The sequence below is a fragment of the Lampetra fluviatilis genome, chromosome 61 (assembly GCF_964198595.1).
Source record: "Lampetra fluviatilis chromosome 61, kcLamFluv1.1, whole genome shotgun sequence".
Classification (NCBI taxonomy): Eukaryota; Metazoa; Chordata; class Hyperoartia; order Petromyzontiformes; family Petromyzontidae; genus Lampetra; species Lampetra fluviatilis.
Genome location: NC_136335.1, coordinates 932,379 through 952,168, shown reverse-complemented (window position 1 = coordinate 952,168; position 19,790 = coordinate 932,379). Strand labels below are relative to the sequence as shown.

Here is a 19,790-nt window from a genome sequence, read left to right as displayed (position 1 = left end):
GTCACTACAATGCACTCAACCACCAGAGCGCTTGTGCCAGACTAGGTGCACTTCGAGACTGCCACGTGAAATGCTTCGGACAGGTCAACTGGACAGAACCCGGGGTGTTTGTGGGTCAAACCACCGACGCTTGCTCGATCAAACTAAACATGCAAACTCCAAATGTACAGCAGGCGTAAGGGTCGTGGTTGGATTTACGACCTGTTTACGTGGCGAGGAAGTTACCATCCTTTTCTGTGAAGCTATTGCAGCCTGTGAAAGTGGAACGTGTCCTTGTGATTAGGAGCCTTGGGCGAGGAGAATGGCGCGAATATCGAATGTACTCTATTAATAATCATTGCAAGGTCTCCCGTCTCAATTTCAAAAAGGAGTTGACCTTGTCATTCCTTAGGGGCTGGGGGGTGATCGTGTATGCGTAGGGACCATTTTATTGGATGTCGACAGGGGTCTCGTGGATAGACTGGGCCCCGTCAAAGGAACGTGGAATTTACACCAATTCCGCCACCGACAGAGGTCTGTTGCACCGTTGCTGATAACACTGGTCAACACACTTTTTCTGGCATAAGGTATTCCAACGGTTTTAAGGTAATTTTGGGCTGCTGATTCCAAATCTGACATCAGTTTTTGTCTTATCACAATAAAAGAAAAATACGACGTTTCGGCCACAACACAAGCAATAAAACTGAGGACGGCTGCTTGTGTTGTGGTCGAAACGTGAGAATTTTTATTTTATTATTATTTCCTTTCTACGTGACTTTACCGAACGAACCGAGAAATTGCATATATTAATTATCAAAGTGTGTGTTTTTGTTTGTATTTTGACCACAAAGTATTGTGGTCAATGCACACACGATTCCTTGTAAAAAAAGGTTTCAGTTTTATTGCCAGAAAAAACGGGGAAAACCCCCTATTATTATGTTGGTGTAATGCGGGCGTAAGCGACCTTCCGGATGTGACGTCACGGGGGGTGGAGTCATGTGACGTGGGTGGAAGGTTCGGGTCCTTAAGCGGGTAAACCGGAAGGGAGCCAACCCCGAAGACGAGGAAGCTGCGGAGTGGTGTGCAGCTGCAGAGGAGACAGCCAGAAGGGCTGCGTGTTAGAGGCAGCGGTGTGGCTGCCAGGAGGAGCTGCGGAGAGAGAGAGAGACAGCACGAGGCTGTCAGAGCTGCGGAGGGAGAGGGAGTCAGCACGAGGCTGTCAGAGCTGTGGAGAGAGGGGAGTTGCAGCGAGTACAGCCAAGGGGGGCTGTGTGAGAGAAACAGCAGCGGGGCTGCTGTTGTGGATCGGGCCGACATTGGAGTCGGCACCGTGGAGAAGCTACAGAGTAAAGACAGCCGTGTGGGTGTACAGCACGAACCGAATAAAGGACACTGAGCCAGACATCGTGGTCCAGTCGTTTATTACACTGGTGTCGGAAGTGCAACGGCATGTCGAAACAAGTGAGGAAGAACATTAATCCGGCGCCTGCATCGGCTTCTTCGTCCGACGACGACGAACTCCCTCCAACCACGGATCCTGTTGGGGTGGTGGAGGAGAGCCCGGCTGAGGCGACCACGGGAACGGGAGTGGAGGATGTTGGTGCGGTGGCGGGTCCGTCGACATCATCAGACGCGGATTAACGATGGCAAGCGATGGCGGTACAACTGGAGGCACTTAAGGACGTCCTGGCGCATCTATGCCATCTCGTCGCGCCAGGGACGATGCATGATGCAATTGGTGCTCCGCGGGCCGCCACGTTGCCTGTCCTGCCGCCGCCATTGCCCACGCGGCAAGAGGCCGCCATTTTGCGCGCTCCGTGGCGCCAAACCGCCATCTTGGCCACGCCGCGGGCCGACGCCATTTTGAATTTGCCATCACAACCACCACCATTGGAAGACGGCGGGAAGAGGAGTCGGAGTCGCCACCTTACAACGGTTAAAGAATTTTCCGTCGGTGGGGACTGGAGCGCGTTCGCCTGCCGCTTCTTGGCGGCGGTACGCACAGCAAGATGGACCGATGCGGAGGCTTTGGAGGTGTTGCCGACTCTCCTGGACGACGAATCTGTCCGATTCTTCCGTTCCATAACGACCGATAAGAAGGCAACTTTATGTGGTGTTTTTCAAGAAATGGCCGATGCTTATGAGCCACCAGATGATGCGCATCGGCGATTCGCTCAACGACAACGAGCACCAGATGAGTCGCCCGTGGCGTTCAGGGGTGCGGTGCTGGAGCTGGCCATGGCAGCTTATCCTGAGACGCCACAGGACCTGCTCGAGCCTCTCATATTAGGGAAAATGTTGGAGCTGTCTCGGGATCTAGGGATCCCCATGCCTGTGTGTGGGCATGAGAAGCTAACTTCCCGGACGGCTGCTAAGTGTCTCGATGCGCAATTCAACCTCCGTCGCTGGAAATAAGTGACGGCGTGGACGGGGGGGCCCGTCAAAGAAGGGGATGCGCTGGGGTGGAACCCTGCGCAGGCTGTCTATGTTCCGGATGACCGGGGCCCTCAACAATTGACGGCCGCCTCCGCTCCATGGACGGGACGCGGCGGCCCGAGACCGCGCGCGGCGCTACCAGAACGGGGCCGTCAGGAGGCGAGGCCTGCGCTTCGGCGCAACGAGGCCGAATGTTTCCGCTGCGGGCGTAGGGGCCACTACGCCAGAGACTGCTGGGCCCGCTTCCCGGCTCCGCCGCAGCAGGAGGCCTCGGCACCGGTCAAGTCGGCTAAAGATCCTCCGAAACAGACAGGCCGGCCGTGACATTGCGGGGGACGAGGGGCCCTGCTCGGAGGACGCCTGCCAGGTCTGCGGGACCTTCGAGCCCTGCAGCCCTTCCGACCCAGCTGCGGGCACGGTCACAGGACAAGCCCAAGACTAACTCTTTAGGGACACGGGACGTCGGTGGACTTCCAGCTGCGACAGGGGGATTACCCCCTGTCATTCCTCGACTTTCATCGCGTTCCCGTTCTGCGAGTGGGCCGCCGACCGTCCGGGACGGGCCGGCGACCCGCACACGTTCCAAATCGCTTACGTTTCGTTGATTGTTGTGGTCTTATTTTTTTTTTTCTTACAGTTGTATTTATTGCATGCTTTTTGTACGTTCGTTGATGTTAATTGCGTTGTTGTTGTTGTTCTTGCTGTTACATTGTATGCTTAGTGTCCTTTAGGGGGGGAAGCTCGGTTCGCCGCATTACGATTTGCTATTGGTCATCCGAGGTCGGCTGGGATTTTTCTACGGGGGAGGGTGGTGTAATGCGGGCGTAAGCGACCTTCCGGATGTGACGTCACGGGGGGTGGAGTCATGTGACGTGGGTGGAAGGTTCGGGTCCTTAAGCGGGTAAACCGGAAGGGGAAGTCAGTCGGGGTGTGAGCGGAAAAGAGTGAGGCCACGCGGGCGAGTGAGAAGAGGGGGGGCACCGACGGCCATCGGGAGCCAACCCCGAAGACAAGAGGAAGCTGCGGAGTGGTGTGCAGCTGCAGAGGAGACAGCCAGAAGGGCTGCGTGTTAGAGGCAGCGGTGTGGCTGCCAGGAGGAGCTGCGGAGAGAGAGAGAGACAGCACGAGGCTGTCAGAGCTGCGGAGGGAGAGAGGGAGACAGCACGAGGCTGTCAGAGCTGTGGAGAGAGGGGAGTTGCAGCGAGTACAGCCAAGGGGGGCTGTGTGAGAGAAACAGCAGCGGGGCTGCTGTTGTGGATCGGGCCGACATTGGAGTCAGCACAGTGGAGAAGCTACAGAGTAAAGACAGCCGTGTGGGTGTACAGCACGAACCGAATAAAGGACACTGAGCCAGACATCGTGGTCCAGTCGTTTATTACATTGGTACTGGCAAAGGAGATCTAATGATGGTGGTGCACGATTTGTTACGCAAATTTCTCGTCCCTGCAAGTTGCACGCCCAGCGTTGTCTTGAAGCCACGGTGAGAATGAGACCCAACAGGAACGGCGTGGTGGTGCAAGCGAACGCAAAGAATCAATCTTTGAATCTGTTAGGATCGACGTTGAGAGCGTGATTGGTTGCACCTGAAATCCGACAGTTCCCCTAGTGAAGCTGGCACCGTCTTAACGATTGCCGGTGGAGATCGCGAAAGTGTGCCACTGGACGGGAGGTTATATATTTGGGGGGGGGTGGAGGTCTTGGGGATGCCATTGGCCAAGTTTACGCTGTGTGGGGCGTTTAGGGAGGGGGGGTTCCTGCCTTCACTCACAAGGCAAAATTTGGGGTCCAATTTCTTTTTAAAGGGGCTTAATTTAATTGATCACAGTTGCATTTGTTTTCAGTAATCTCTTTAGTCTTTTGCTTCATATCACTTTTCCAATACGGAAGTTATAAAGAAAGGGAACGGACTATAAGATAAACTAAACTTTGTATATTACCGGGCAAGGCCTACTGAGTGATGTAGCTCTTCGGAAGCGACCTGACTCACGAATTGTAACCCCAACGAAGTGGCGTGGACATGTTTTGCAGCCAAATACTCGAAACGCGTGATTCTAAATGGGGAGAGAAGAGGACACGGAGAAAATTCCACGCGACCACAGAGAGAGACACACGGCAAACTCCAAATATACAGCAGGCGTCGGGGTCTGGATCGAACCCATAACCTGTAGACCAAGCGAGGTAGTTCTTATATCCTAGCCACCGTGATGATGAGAGAGACACGCAAACTCCAAATATACAGCAGCAGGCGTCAGGGTCGAGATCGAACCCACGACCTCCTGTAGACCAGGCGAGGTAGTTAACATCTCCTATCCACCGTGATGATGATGAGAGACACGCAAACTCCAAATATACAGCAGCAGGCGTCAGGGTCGAGATCGAACCCACGACCTCCTGTAGACCAGGCGAGGTAGTTAACATCTAGCCACCGTGATGATGATGAGAGAGAGACACGCAAACTCCAAATATACAGCAGCAGGCGTCAGGGTCGAGTTCGAACCCACGACCTCCTGTAGACCAGGCGAGGTAGTTAACATCTTGCCACTTGCTGGGTCTGCGCCGATTGCATTCCAACCTAAATCTGGAATCCAATGAGCTGGGATGGAAACTAAGGGCAATGAATAGGGTTGGGTTGGAATGTTAGTGATCTCGTAAGCTTGTGGATTGTCGCGTGACAAGGCAGACTGCTGTGTCTTCGATTAATTAAGCCACGTTTTGTGTACAGGACGCCGCGATGACGAGATGTTAACTACCTCGCCTGGTATGCAGGAGGTCGTGGGTTATATCCCGACCCTGACGCCTGCTGCTGTATATTCGGATTTAACACGTAGGCCTACTAATTGGCTGTCGGGTGATCGCGGGTTTAAGGGGCCGTCCATAAATGACGTCACGCGATTTGGGACGATTTTGACCCCCCCACCCCCCATCGTCACACGGCGTCACAAAAAGTCAGAACCCCTGAAATATGACGTCACAAAGCTCTGCCCCCCCCCAAAAAAATAAAACTATTGTTATTGTAGTGCGTATTTAATGTGGCGCTACACCCTGATGTTGTAGGAGAAAACATTTAATAAAAAGTCTATTTAATTAAGTAGAACGTGTTGTCTATATGTATTTAAAGTTGCGCATTTTGATGTGACGTCACATTTCTCACCCCCCCCCCCCTCGTCACACATCGTCACAAATGTCTGACCCCCCCCCCCCCCTAGGTGCGTGACGTCATTTATGGACGGCCCCTAACGACACATTTGTATTTACGCGATATAACCCAAATAAATAAATTATTTGGAGTTTGCGTGTCTCTCTCCCCCCGTGGTCGCGTGGATTTTTCTCCGGGTCCTCCGGTCCCCCCCTGACCACCACCACAATTAGAATCAACATCTCGCAACTGCTATAAATTTCCACACGATGATAAGCCGCCAACTTCGTTGAGCTATCATTTGCGATAGACCAGGTCGCTTCTGAAAAAAATGTTATTGCTCAATGGGGCTTTAGCTGGTAAAATAAAAATAAAACACATTCCTGCGGAGGGAGCTGGTAGGAACGTTGGGTTGCTCGGTCAATGGCCAGGGTCAACGGCGGCGTGGTGTATTCCGCAAATATGGCCGACTGTGAGGGCGGGCACAAGCCGGCGTGAGTAGGTTACACGTTGAGTTTTATATGGGCACCACGGGGTGACCAGCCCCTCCCCACCCAGCCCCACCCTTCCCTCCCCATCCAGCCCCTCCCTGCACGACGGACGGACGGACACAATAATCTCCTGTGGGCTGGTGTAACCAGGAGGTTCCTACCAGTATAAACACCCCTATTATGGATGATATTGGTCGCGAAAGCCGACGTGTTAAACTCAATAATCGACTTACTTTGTTTTCATCAAACACCTACGTATTTATTAACATTAGAAAATATTTTTATAACCATCCAGAACCAACGGGGTTGCAAGCCTGCAAGTGAAAGGCTAAGAACCATCACTAATAAAATAATAAAAATAAAATATAATAAAATAATGCTCACGACGTTTCGGCCACAACGCAAGCAGCCGTCCTCAGGTGAAGACCAGGTCTGTCGGGGAGACAGCGTCTGAATGAAACACCACCAGGCTTGGTCTTCACCTGAGGACGGCTGCTTGCGTTGTGGCCAAAACGTCGTGAGAATTATTTTATTATGTTTTATTTTTATTATTTTATTATTTCCCTTCTACGTGACTTTACCGAAAGAACCAAGAAGATGAATCCCTGCAGTCACGAAAGCCTTAAATCGAAATTTAAACCCCACTGTTTTAAATCGTTTTAGCCTCAATCTCGATTTGAAGTTTTGACCTTGTCCACAAAAAGTCAAAGGCCCTCTGAGCTGGCACCGATGACCCAACGACTTTAAACAAATTCTAGATTTGAAGCTTTCGTGACTGCAAGGATTCATATTCTTAGGTTTTTTCGGTAAAGTCACGTAGGTAAAAAATAAAAAATTATAAAAGTAAAATAAAAATAAAATAAAAATCACGACGTTTCGGAGGCAACAGAGAGAATTATTTTATTATGCTTTATTTTTATTATTTTATTATTTCCATTCTTCGTGACTTTACCGAAACAACCAAGAAGATGAATCCCTGCAGTCACGAAAGCCTTAAATCGAAATTTAAACTCCACTGTTTTAAATCGTTTTAGCCTCAATCTCGATTTGAATTTTTGACCTCGTCCACAAAAAGCCAAAGGCCCTCTGAGCTGGCACCGATGACCCAACGACTTTAAAAAAACAAAACCACGCCCCCCTCGCGTGACGTCACGCGGCTTCCACTTCCTGCTCCTCCTCCAACCCACGTGTTTGACCCATGGCGTCCGCGGCAGTAGTAGCAGCAGCAGCAGCGTCGTTCGCGGCGCGGGGAGCCGCTTTCTCGACGGCTCTCCTCGGCCGAGCGCCGTCGCCTCGTCTCCTCCTCCTGCCCCCGCTCCTCACGCCGCCCTGCCGGGGTCTGGCGCTGAGAGCGACGCTCGGTGGAGGATGGAGCAACGGCGGCGATGGTGCTCGCGGGCATGGAGGATGGGGGGGCAGCCGCGGCTCGGCATGGCTGCTGGGCGCCGCGGGCTCGGCGCTGACGCTGCTCGGAGCGGGCGCCGCGTGGAAGCTGCAGAGCGCCGCGAAGGCCGAGCCGGTACGGGAGGGGGGGGGGCAGAGTGGGCGGGGGGGGGTGACCCAGCCCTGACCTCTAATCCTAACCTCTAATCCTGACCTTAAGCCTCAGCTGTCTGTTCGGGGTCTGTGAGGCCGACCCCAACACGGGGTCTGTGATCCTGACCCCAACACGGGGTGTGTGATCCTGACCCCAACACGGGTCTGTGATGCTGACCCCAACACGGGGTCTGTGATGCTGACCCCAACACGGGGTCTGTGATGTGACCCCCACACGGGGTCTGTGATCCTGACCCCAACACGGGTCTGTGATCCTGACCCCAACACGGGGTCTGTGATGCTGACCCCAACACGGGGTCTGTGATGTGACCCCCACACGGGGTCTGTGATCCTGACCCCAACACGGGGTCTGTGACCCTGACCCCAACACGACACCGGCAATCCTGACCCCAACACGGGATCTGTGATGTGACCCCCACACGGGGTCTGTGATCCTGACCCCAACACGGGGTCTGTGACCCTGACCCCAACACGACACCGGCAATCCTGACCCCAACACGGGGTCTGTGATGTGACCCCCACACGGGGTCTGTGATCCTGACCCCCACTACTGGGTCAAACCCATGCCACGACTATAAAGTTGGGTCCAGCCCTAAGCCGTTGACCAACACAGGAAGGCAAACCCTCTTAGCCAGACGTGCGTAGTCTGTGAACTGGTTGGACCTGGTCTCTAACCCTAATTGGTAAAGATGGGGTGGAACTGCATATGGAGGAGACCCTTAAGCTTGACCCTAAACCCGGGGTCAAACCCTTAACATTCACTCGGCGTTAATCTTGGACCCTATGCAAGGTTCATACTCTAACCCTGACCTTAGCATGCACTCTGGATCAGTGTGTGTGAGGTCCGTGTGGGGAGCAGTGGTGCAGCGGTTAGCGCGGTTGCGCTACGAGCCCGGTGGCCCGAGATTGATTCCCGCTCGCTGCCAACACCGGTGACGATTATCTGAAAGGGTCTGGGGCCTCCCCTAGGTAGACTCGGCCTAAAACGAGTACCTGGTGCGGTGTGTCAACATTGCCACTCGGCGAGATACAATGGCGTCCGGGGCGTGGTTCTGGCCACCGGCCCCATGTGTCATGCCGGCCTTCATAGGTGCCACTCGCTAAAAAACACTTGCCCCAACAGTCTGTTAAGGCTATACGGGTGGTCTTTGTATATATAGATGTGTGTACGTGTGTGTTTGTACGTGTGCAGCAAGTTGGCACAGTAGGGGGGATACATCTGCCAGTCGTCTCGGCCAACCCACGGCACCTGGGTCTGTTCCATGACCTCTCAACGAGCCTTCAACACTTCACGTGGCCTCAAAGTGCACCTGGCCTGGCACAGGCGCCATGGTGACGTCACCGCCACTTAGTGGCGAATGTCGGATGTATTGGAGTGTGGTGCTGGCCACCCGCCCTGCGTCATGCGGGCCTTCATCGCAGAGGTCGCAACCGGGTACCCGATACCCGTACCCTACCCGATACCCGGCTACCCGTACCCGGCCGGGTACGGGTAGCCGTTTGCGACCCTGATGCGGCCGAGTACGGGTAGACCGTGAGTCACTGGTGAGCAACTGTTTGTCACTCATTTCCCAACGTCTTGTCTCTTCTCACAATTCAAGTTCCTAGAATCAACCCACCCGCGCCTGCAACGTGGCTTCATCCCAGAGGTCGCAATCAGGTACCCGATACCCGTACCCTACCCGTACCCGGCCGGGTACGGGTAGGGTACGGGTACGGCTGGGTACGGGTACGGGTACCCGTTTGCGACCCTGGTGCGGCCGGGTACGGGTAAGGAATCAAAACCCATTTGCGACCTCTGCTTCATCGGTGCCCCAACAGTCGTGTCACGGGAGGGATCTTCGTCTTTTTTTCGTCTCACAGGAGGAGAGCGAGGCTGCGCCGAGGCTGACCCTGTACCAGTACCAGACGTGCCCGTTCTGCAGCAAGGTGCGCGCCTTCCTGGACTACCACGGCCTGCCCTACCGCCTGGTGGAGGTGAACCCGGTGATGCGTCGTGAGATCGCCTTCTCGTCATACCGCAAGGTTCCCATCGTCATCGTCGCCAACGAAGCCGCTGGCTCCGACAACCCTGTGGTGAGTCTCGTGCACACTGACAAAGGCAATCCCCCCCCCACCCCCTAACGTATAGCCTCAACAGACTGTTGGGGCAAGTGCTGTTGGCGAGTAGCAGCAACCATCAAGGCCGCCACGGCACACGAAGGGGGTGGTAGGTCAGCACTACGCCCAGCCGCCTTTGTCTCCCGAGTGGCGGGGCACTACGGTGGCTAGGAGATGTTAACTACCTCGCCTGGTGTGCAGGAGGTCATGGGTTCGATCCCGACCCTGACACCTGCTGTATATTTGGAGTTTGCGTGTCTCTCTCTCTCATCATCATCACAATGGCTAGGAGATGTTAACTACCTCGCCTGGTGTGCAGGAGGTCATGGGTTCGATCCCGACCCTGACAGCTGCTGCTGTATATTTGGAGTTTGCGTGTCTCTCTCTCTCGTCATCACCACGGTGGCTAGGAGATGTTGACTACCTCGCCTGGTATGCAGGAGGTCATGGGTTCGATACCGACCCTGACGCCTGCTGCTGTATATTTGGAGTTTGCGTGTCTCTCTCTCTCATCATCATCATCACGGTGGCTAGGATATGTTACCTACCTCGCCTGGTATGCAGGAGGTCATGGGTTCGATCCCGACCCTAACACCTGCTGTATATTTTGAGTTTGCGTGTCTCTCTCTCCCCGTGGTCGTGTGGATTTTATGCGGGTCCTCTGGTTTTTCCCTCCACATTCGGAATCAACATCGTACGTTTAGGGTATTTAGCTGCTATGCATGTTCACGCGACGATGATGATGATAAGCCACTTTGTTGAGCTATCATTTGCGATGGCCAGGTTGCTCCTGTGACTCATGCAGCCAGCTATGGCTGCAGGGTTTGGTGGTACATGTTGTTTATTGTGAAAGTTCGGTCACAGTTCCTATGATCACTGCTGTTACATTGCTTTTGGCTTTATTTTGGTGATTTCGAAAAGTTTTTTGGTTTGGCCATGTTTGTTTGTTGTAGTACGGAGTTAGAATGATTGCTTTAATCTAAGTTGTCTTGTGGTTGTTGTTGTTGTTTGACTTGCATCCCACTGAGATTTTTGCACACAGCGTTGATGTACGGTGATTTTTTTCTGGAAGACTTTGCAGTTTTTTCCTGGATTTTTCTATTTGCGCGTAATCACTTTAAGATGTTTTTTGTTTGTTGTGGTTGCACCCGATTCAAGAGCCGAATGGCTCACAGGGCTACACTAAATAAATGAAACTGAAAATGAAAACTGTGTTGGGACGTGCACCATCTGTGTTGGACCAGCTTTGTTGGGATGTGCACCGGCTGTGTTAGGACGTGCACCAGCTGTGTTGCACCAGCTGTGTTGGGACGTGCACCAGCTGTGTTGCACCAGCTGTGTTGGACGTGCACTGGCTGTGTTGGTTCCTGCACCAGCTGTGTTGGGATGTGCACCGGCTGTTGGATCCTGCACCAGTTGTGTTGGTTCCTGCACCAGCTGTGTTGGTTCCTGCACCAGCTGTGTTGGACGTGCACCAGCTGTGTTGGTTCCAGCACCAGCTGTGTTGGACGTGCACCAGCTGTGTTGGTTCCTGCACCAGCTGTGTTGGACGTGCACCAGCTGTGTTGGTTCCTGCACCAGCTGTGTTGGATGTGCACCGGCTGTGTTGGTTCCTGCACCAGCTGTGTTGGACGTGCACCAGCTGTGTTGGTTCCTGCACCAGCTGTGTTGGTTCCTGCACCAGCTGTGTTGGACGTGCACCGGCTGTGTTGGTTCCTGCACCAGCTGTGTTGGTTCCTGCACCAGCTGTGTTGGATGTGCACCGGCTGTGTTGGTTCCTGCACCAGCTGTGTTGGACGTGCACCGGCTGTGTTGGTTCCTGCACCAGCTGTGTTGGTTCCTGCACCAGCTGTGTTGGACGTGCACCGGCTGTGTTGGTTCCTGCACCAGCTGTGTTGGTTCCTGCACCAGCTGTGTTGGACGTGCACCAGCTGTGTTGGTTCCTGCACCAGCTGTGTTGGTTCCTGCACCAGCTGTGTTGGACGTGCACCGGCTGTGTTGGTTCCTGCACCAGCTGTGTTGGTTCCTGCACCAGCTGTGTTGGACGTGCACCAGCTGTTTTGGTTCCTGCACCAGCTGTGTTGTACGTGCACCAGCTGTGTTAGTAGGCGGCTGCTGTGTGAGTGAGCGATGGGCCTGTGATGACATTGTTCGGCGGTTCTCCCCACAGCAACTCAACGACTCCTCGTACATCATCAGCATCCTCAAGACCCTCCTGATCTCCAAGTGAGCAACCAACCCCAAGTCGCACGACACAACGTTCGCCCCAACCATTAAACCCCAACCTCTAACACTAACCGTAGCCATAATCCAAGCCCCAGCACTAACCATTACCCCTGTCTTTAACATTGATGATAAATAATTCATATGGCCATTGAAGAGCAACCACCTCAATCGCTAACTTTTTCCTGTACCACTGATCCTTAACACAAACAGCAACTCATAACACCAAGTATAGTAGTAGGTTTTTACCCTTTCAACTGGTACAAAAACTGACACCTTTATACAAGGGATCATGTTTGCAATAACCACAAGCAGTCAAAATGCAAACAAAAAGAAACAACTCTGATAATGATAATGATATGCACTGTCCTTGAAGTTGATTGGTCCACACCCGAGACGGCTTTTCTTAGAGCCTAGTCTCCACTGGTGTTGGACCAGATAACGCCAAAAGGTGTACAACTCAAAAACAGCGCACTATCAGAGTATTGAGAGCTCGGGGTAAGCATTTACACTATGAGACATCCTTTACCAGTAATCATAACACCAACCCAGAACACTGACAATAACGCGAACACACCAAAGCTAACCGTAATGCTCACAACAACACAAACAATACTAAACCACCACCACCACGAACCATTACACTAAGCTGTAATGGTAAACCCCAACACTAACTCACAGCACTAAAACCAAGACTTACCACTAACCGTCAACACTAGCATCAGCTCCTAACACTAACACAAGCAACGTCAACCAAAAATACTAAACCCCAACCATGATACCAACCACGAAGCCTTGACACTAACTGCTAAGCCCAAGCACTAGCACCAGCTCTTAACAATAGCCCTTCGCCCCAGTCATAAGCCTTAGGCCCAAGGCCCTAGCCTTTAGGCCCTAGGCCTTAGGCCCCAGCCTCCAGACCTTAGGCCCAAGGTCCTAAGTCCTAGCTGCTTCTAGCCCCTAAATCCTAGGACCTAGGCCTTAGGCCCCAGCCCTAGTCTCTGTGTCGTAGGCCCCAACCTCTTCACTCCTAAGCCCTAGCCCTAGGCCCCATCCCCTATGTCCTAGGCCTTAAACCCCAATCCCTAGGCCCTAAGCCTTAGGCCTTTTGTTGTAGCCGTAATCTGTGGCGTTGGTTGCAGGGGCAGCAGCCGGGGCCTGGAGGAGGTGCTGACACTGTACCCGGAGGTGCGTCACGAGGATGAGCGGGGCAAGGAGGTGGTGGAGCACGGCAACAAGTACTGGGTGATGCTGCCTGAGGGGGTGGATGTCACGCAGTTTTACGCCAGCGAGAAGGCCCGCCAGTGAGACTCCACCGCCGAGCGACTCGCTAGCCGACTCGCTCGCTCACACACACACAGTGCGCTTCGCAAACCAGCGGGTCGGCCACCCCCCTGTCGTTCTTCTACTATCGCTGCTGCTGCTGCTACCACAGTGGTTACCGTTGCCCGTGGACTTCGCTCATTGATTCCTCCACGCGTGTTGACGCCTCGGCAATGCCAGGAACTGATTGCTTAATTTCCATCTTACGCAGTGCTCAGCCACCGTCTCTGCAGGTCAAGAGCAACGCACCCACTCCACTCGCCCAACGAACCACGGCCAACGCCAGTGACGATTATATCTGACCCGGTGCTGGGCCTCTCCTAGGTCGACCCAGCCTGAAAATTAGTACCCAGCCCTGTATGTAAACATCAGTACCGGGGAGACAAAGGCGGCCGGGCTTGGTGCTGACACACCAACCCTCGTCATAGGTGTGCGCCGTTCCGGCCACTCGCCACAACGACAGCGCACTTGGCTTGAAGGCTACACGGGTGACCTTTGTGTCTATTTTGCCACCCCCCCCCACTTCCCCACCGTGTGCGCGAGGAGCAGGGAGGAGACGAAGTGGCGGCGCTGGGCGGACGACCACCTCGTCCACCTCATCTCGCCCAACGTGTACCGCTCGCCGGGCGAGGCGCTGGCGTCGTTCGACTACATTGTGCGCGTGGGGAAGTTTGGCTCCGTGGAGGGCGCCTTCGCCAAGTACTTCGGCGCCGCCGCGATGTTCCTCGTCAGCAAGCGGCTCAAGCGCAAGTGAGTGGGCCCCCCCCCCCCCCCCGCACGCAGACGACCAACATCTCAGATTGGCGCGATTGCTCAATGCACAGACGTACATACTGCCCATAGACTCAACACTGCCCATAGACTCAACACTGCCCATAGACTCAACACTGCCCATAGACTCAACACTGCCCATAGACTCAACACTGCCCATAGACTCAACACTACCCATAGACTCAACACTGCCCATAGACTAACACTACCCATAGACTCAACACTGCCCATAGACTCAACACTACCCATAGACTCAACACTACCCATAGACTCAACACTACCCATAGACTCAACACTGCCCATAGACTAACACTACCCATAGATTCAACACTACCCATAGACTAACACTACCCATAGACTCAACACTACCCATAGACTCAACACTACCCATAGACTTAACACTGCCCATAGACTCAACACTACCCATAGACTCAACACTACCCATAGACTCAACACTACCCATAGATTCAACACTACCCATAGACTCAACACTACCCATAGATTCAACACTACCCATAGACTCAACACTACCCATAGACTCAGCACTACCCATAGACTCAACACTACCCATAGACTCAACACTACCCATAGACTCAACACTACCCATAGACTCAACACTGCCCATAGACTCAACACTACCCATAGACTCAACACTACCCATAGACTCAACACTGCCCATAGACTCAACACTGCCCATAGACTCAACACTACCCATAGACTCAACACTACCCATAGACTCAACACTGCCCATAGACTCAACACTGCCCATAGACTCAACACTGCCCATAGACTCAACACTACCCATAGACTCAACACTGCCCATAGACTCAACACTGCCCATAGACTCAACACTACCCATAGACTCAACACTGCCCATAGACTCAACACTGCCCATAGACTCAACACTGCCCATAGACTCAACACTGCCCATAGACTCAACACTACCCATAGACTCAACACTGCCCATAGACTCAACACTGCCCATAGACTCAACACTGCCCATAGACTCAACACTGCCCATAGACTCAACACTGCCCATAGACTCAACACTGCCCATAGACTCAACACTGCCCATAGACTCAACACTGCCCATAGACTCAACACTGCCCATAGACTCAACACTGCCCATAGACTCAACACTGCCCATAGACTCAACACTGCCCGTAGTCTCAACACTAAACACACGCGCAAGAGGGAGGGAGCCCTTAAATCACGGAAGGAGGGAGTTGGAAAAGGCCGAGGAGTGGTTGAAGCCGAAGAACACATCAACACCACGCGGAGAGAGCGCGCGGGTCGGGGTGTCAAACCCAGCGGCTTCACGCTGTGAGGCGCGATGGTGACCTCTGCTCCGCCGGAACCGCCGGCGCCACCCCTACCCCCTCCACCCCCTCCACCCCCCGCTCCCACCGCTCCCACCGCTCTCACCCCACGGTGCGTTGCAGGCACCACATGCAGGACGACGTGCGCCAGGACTTGTACCAGGCCGCCAATGAGTGGGTGCGCGCCCTGGGGAAGGAGCGCCCCTTCATGGGTGGACAGAGCCCCAACCTCGCCGACCTGGTCAGCGGCACCCATCCCCCTTCCCCAAGCCTGCGCCTCGCACCCTCATCCCATGCTGAGCCTCGGTCTAAAGCCCAACTTCAACAATACCTTCTTGGTTCTTTCGGTAAAGTCACGTAGAAGGGAAATAATAAAAATAATAATTAGATGCTTTTATTATATTATTTTATTATGTTTTATTTTTATTATTACCCTTCTACGTGCCTTTACCGAAAGAACCAAGAAGATGAATCCTTGGAGTCACGAAAGCTTTAAATCGAAATTCAACAACACCGTCATAAACCCAGCCTGACCCTCACGCCCCATCCTACTCTGAGCCTCGGTCTAAAGCCCAACTTCAACAAAACCGTCATGAACCCAGCCTGTGCTTCATCGTAAACCCAACATGAACTCAATCCTAAACCTCGGCTTAAACCTAATCCTAAACCAAGCCGAAGCCCCAACCTAAAGCAATCATAAACCCACCCTAAACAGCAGCGTACACCCTTCCTGACACATCCTAAACATCTCCTAAACCCATTCTAAACCTACACTAGACTTATCTTGTGCATCTCCCCCATTTATGCCTCTGCATCTCCATGTGTCTCATGTATCCCCGTATGTCCCCGTGCGTCCCCGTCCATCCCTGTACTTCCCTGTGCGTCCCCGTCCATCCCCGTGCGATGCCCCGGCTCCAGGCCGTGTTCGGCGTTCTGCGCGTCATGGAGGGCCTGCAGGCGTTTGACGACGTCATGGCCAACACGAAGCTGGGGCCGTGGTACGAGCGCACGCAACAGGCCATCGGACAGCAGCGGGGACGCGCGTGACGCACGTGACGCGCGGCGCCCCACGCCGCTGCCGTCTGCAATCCAAGAGCCGCTCGCCTCCACAGCCTCGATCCCGAGCACGCGCGAGATAGCTCGTTTACCCTTTCCCATTCCGGTGACATACGTACGCGTACGTCAACGAAACGGTACCGGAAGAAAAGCTAAAATAAAATAACTTGATGGGTACCGAGGCTCCCGCAAGGCCACGCCGGGAAGAGGCATGTGGCACATTTTGGCGCCAGCTGTTGTAGAGTGCGGCGGTCGTGTCGCTACGGTTCTCTGCGGCGGTGAGTGCGGCGGCGGTGAGTGCGACGGCGCTACACCTAAATTTCGATTTAAAGCTTTCGTGACTGCATCTGAATGACACGCTGTCTTTCTGACAGCCCTGTTCTTCACCTGAGGACGGCTGCTTGCGTTGTGGCCGAAACGTCGTGAGAATTGTATTTTGTTATGTTTTAATTTTATTATTTCCCTTCTACGTGACTTTACCGAAAGAACCAAGACGGCGCTACGCCTCTCTAAATAAAATTAACGCCGAACCACTCGTGCGTTCCGAGATTCTCAGGTGAACGGGAAAAGGGTTCGGATAAAAGCCGCCGCTGCGAGGGCGGCCGGAGTGTCGCCGCGTGACGATGTTCTATAGCTCTGTGACGAGATCAGCCAAGGAATTGTGGTTCATTTGCAGCAAACACTTTGTGTGTAACTAGCGCGACCTTATAACGACGCCGCTGTATTCGTTCAGCAAGCAGAAGCCAATGCGGCTCGGCAAGCACCGGACGGACACGATCGGGCCTTTCTCTCAACCCCGTGTGGGCAGCAGGAAGGGCTGCCCATCGCTCAACTGCCACCCACGTTTGCACCAACATTTTTAGACTTGCCTAAACATTTTGAACGGGTGGTGGCGTGCACTCCACCAGTCAAATGCTAATGCTTCAAGGCAGCCCACGGAGGTTGCGTGAAGCCCGGCACGCGTGCGGCAGTAGTGACGGTTTTCCGCGCATGCCGGCCGTGTTGTGACCGGGTGTGCCTGGGGGGGCAGCCCCTGTCGTTGTCGCTTGTAGACGCGGCCTGCAGACTCGTTCGCTAAATAAAGTGATACGGAGACTTTACCGACCGATTACGAGTGTTCGTTTGTGACCACGATGAGGAGGGGAGGGAAAGGTCCATCCGCCAGGTGCGATGGGAGAACGTTGGGAGGGAAGAGGGTGAATGTTGAGTTAGAGGTTGGGTAAGTTTGTCGGTGTACGTATGTTCAACTTCTTCCCCACCATACGTAGACAACCATGCTAATCGGAGGCGCGGGGGGAAGGAAAATAAACTAAAGACAAGCGAGTGGTACTGGTAGGAACCTCCTGGTTACACCAGCCCACAGGGGATTATTGTGTCCGTCCGTCGTGCAGGGAGGGGCTGGGTGGGGGGGGAGGGACTGGGTGTGGAGGGGCTGGGTGGGGAGGGGCTGGGTGGGGATGGGAGAAACTGGGTGGGGATGGGAGAAACTGGGTAGGGAGGGGCTGGGTGGGGAGGGTGGGGCTGGGTGGGGAGGGAGGGGCTGGGTGGGGATGGGAGAAACTGGGTGGGGATGGGAGAAACTGGGTAGGGAGGGGCTGGGTGGGGAGGGTGGGGAGGGTGGGGCTGGGTGGGGAGGGGCTGGGTGGGGATGGGAGAAACTGGGTGGGGATGGGAGAAACTGGGTGGGGATGGGAGAAACTGGGTAGGGAGGGGCTGGGTGGGGAGGGTGGGGCTGGGTGGGGAGGGGCTGGGTGGGGTGGGGAGGGGCTGGGTGGGGAGGGTGGGGCTGGGTGGGGAGGGGCTGGGTGGGGAGGGGTTGGGTGGGGTGGGGAGGGGCTGGTCACCCCGTGGTGCCCTTATAAAACTCAACGTGTAACCTACTCAAGCCGGCTTGTGCCCGCCCACACAGTCGGCCATATTTGCGGAATACACCACGCCGCCGTTGACCCTGGCCATTGACCGAGCAACCCAACGTTCCTACCAGCTCCCTCCGCACGAATGTGTTTAAATGCGTGAGCGGATGAGCGAATGAGGGATTTTATTATGATTTCTGCAGTGTTCAGTGCGAGTGTTTTCCGGGCACTCCAAGTTGACACAACGCTCTTGACACGGCAATTGATCACGGAACGGATTAAACGCAAAACATCGTTACGATAATTGGCCACATGAAGTCAAAATCGCAATGAATTAGTGCATTTTTGTCGACTCCGTCCCACCGCGGATTGGCAAAGGGCTGTAAATATATAAGTTGAGGCTTTCATTGACCCCAAATCAGAATCCTATGAGCTGTAAAGCCCTTTTTGACACGCGTCCAGCCATCAACAAACAGCTCATTACAAATGCGACCACCACCAACTGCACTTGATACTGTGGTGCCACGCACGTGATGATGTTCATATCTATCTCCACTTAATAATATCGAATAAAAAGTGTTATGTTTAATGTGGAGAGTGCGGATATACGAAGGGCACATTATCTGCTTATCGATAATTGAATGTTAATGTGACATTGCTGCTGATCTGTGGTGTTGTCTTGCTGTGGTCTGGGACTGTTGTTGTTTTTGTTGTGTGTGTGTGTTGTAATAGGTTTTTACCCTTTCAACTGGTACAAAAACTGACACCTTTATACAAGGGATCATGTTTGCAATAACCACAACACAAGCAGAGTTGATAAACTGATAATCTTATCAGAGCTGTTTATTTTTGTTTGCATTTTGACTGCTTGTGTTGTGGTTATTGCAAACATGATCCCTTGTATAAAGGTGTCAGTTTTTGTACCAGTTGAAAGGGTAAAAACCTATTACTATATTTGTCACTGGTAAAGGAGGTCTCATAATGTGTGTGTGTTGTTTGTTGTTTATAACTCGCCCTGACCCCAGGAATCCATACTCTTTGGTTCTTTCGGTAAAGTCACGTAGGTAGAAAATAAAATAAAACAAATCACGACGTGTCGATTGCAACACAAGCAATCATCATCAGGTGTGACAACCACAGACCACTTCAGCAATTCTTTCTTGCTGTGGTTGTCACACCCGATGAAGATTGCTTGTGTTGCAATCGAAACGTCGTGATTTGTTTTATTTTATTTCTAACTACGTGACTTTACCGAAAGAACCAAAGAGTATGACATTGTTACGAGTATCGACACACGCGTTGAGCTTTATTTTTTTGTTATGGGATAAATTCATTTTCTGAGGGGAGCTGCGGGTAAAAGTGTTTTGTTAAATGCCGCTGTAAATTCCCGCCAAGAGGCCGCGCGGCTGTCACTATGGCAACGCGCGTCGTTGCTCCTGGCAACGCGCGTCCCCCCCCCCACCTCTTCAACCGTCTCCACGGCAACGTTGTCAGTTGGGCGGGCGCGGGGGGAGGGGCTCGACTCCAGCTGATCGCAACGGGACAC

At 53.5% G+C, this 19,790-nt stretch overlaps 1 protein-coding gene across 1 annotated transcript; it reads left to right on the top strand.

Annotated features, from left to right (window-relative positions):
* The first annotated feature begins 7,230 nt into the window (after positions 1–7,230).
* On the top strand, positions 7,231–17,509 carry PTGES2 (prostaglandin E synthase 2). Its single transcript, XM_078881316.1, has 7 exons — positions 7,231–7,561; positions 9,463–9,675; positions 11,870–11,925; positions 13,065–13,226; positions 13,795–13,995; positions 15,459–15,576; positions 16,254–17,509. Exons 1-7 carry the CDS (start codon positions 7,241–7,243, stop codon positions 16,380–16,382), a joined length of 1,200 nt encoding a protein of 399 aa, XP_078737442.1. The 5' UTR covers positions 7,231–7,240; the 3' UTR covers positions 16,383–17,509.
* The last annotated feature ends 2,281 nt before the right edge of the window (positions 17,510–19,790 follow it).

What these genes read in the sequence shown, in the direction of transcription:
- PTGES2 (XM_078881316.1), top strand. Translation starts at nt 7,241, where the DNA reads ATGGCGTCCGCGGCAGTAGTAGCAGCAGCAGCAGCGTCGTTCGCGGCG. An exon ending in GCCAGCGAGAAGGCCCGCCA is followed by an intron (nt 13,227 to 13,794) that starts GTGAGACTCCAC and finishes CGCGAGGAGCAG; the next exon opens with GGAGGAGACGAAGTGGCGGC. An exon ending in GCCCCAACCTCGCCGACCTG is followed by an intron (nt 15,577 to 16,253) that starts GTCAGCGGCACC and finishes CCCCGGCTCCAG; the next exon opens with GCCGTGTTCGGCGTTCTGCG.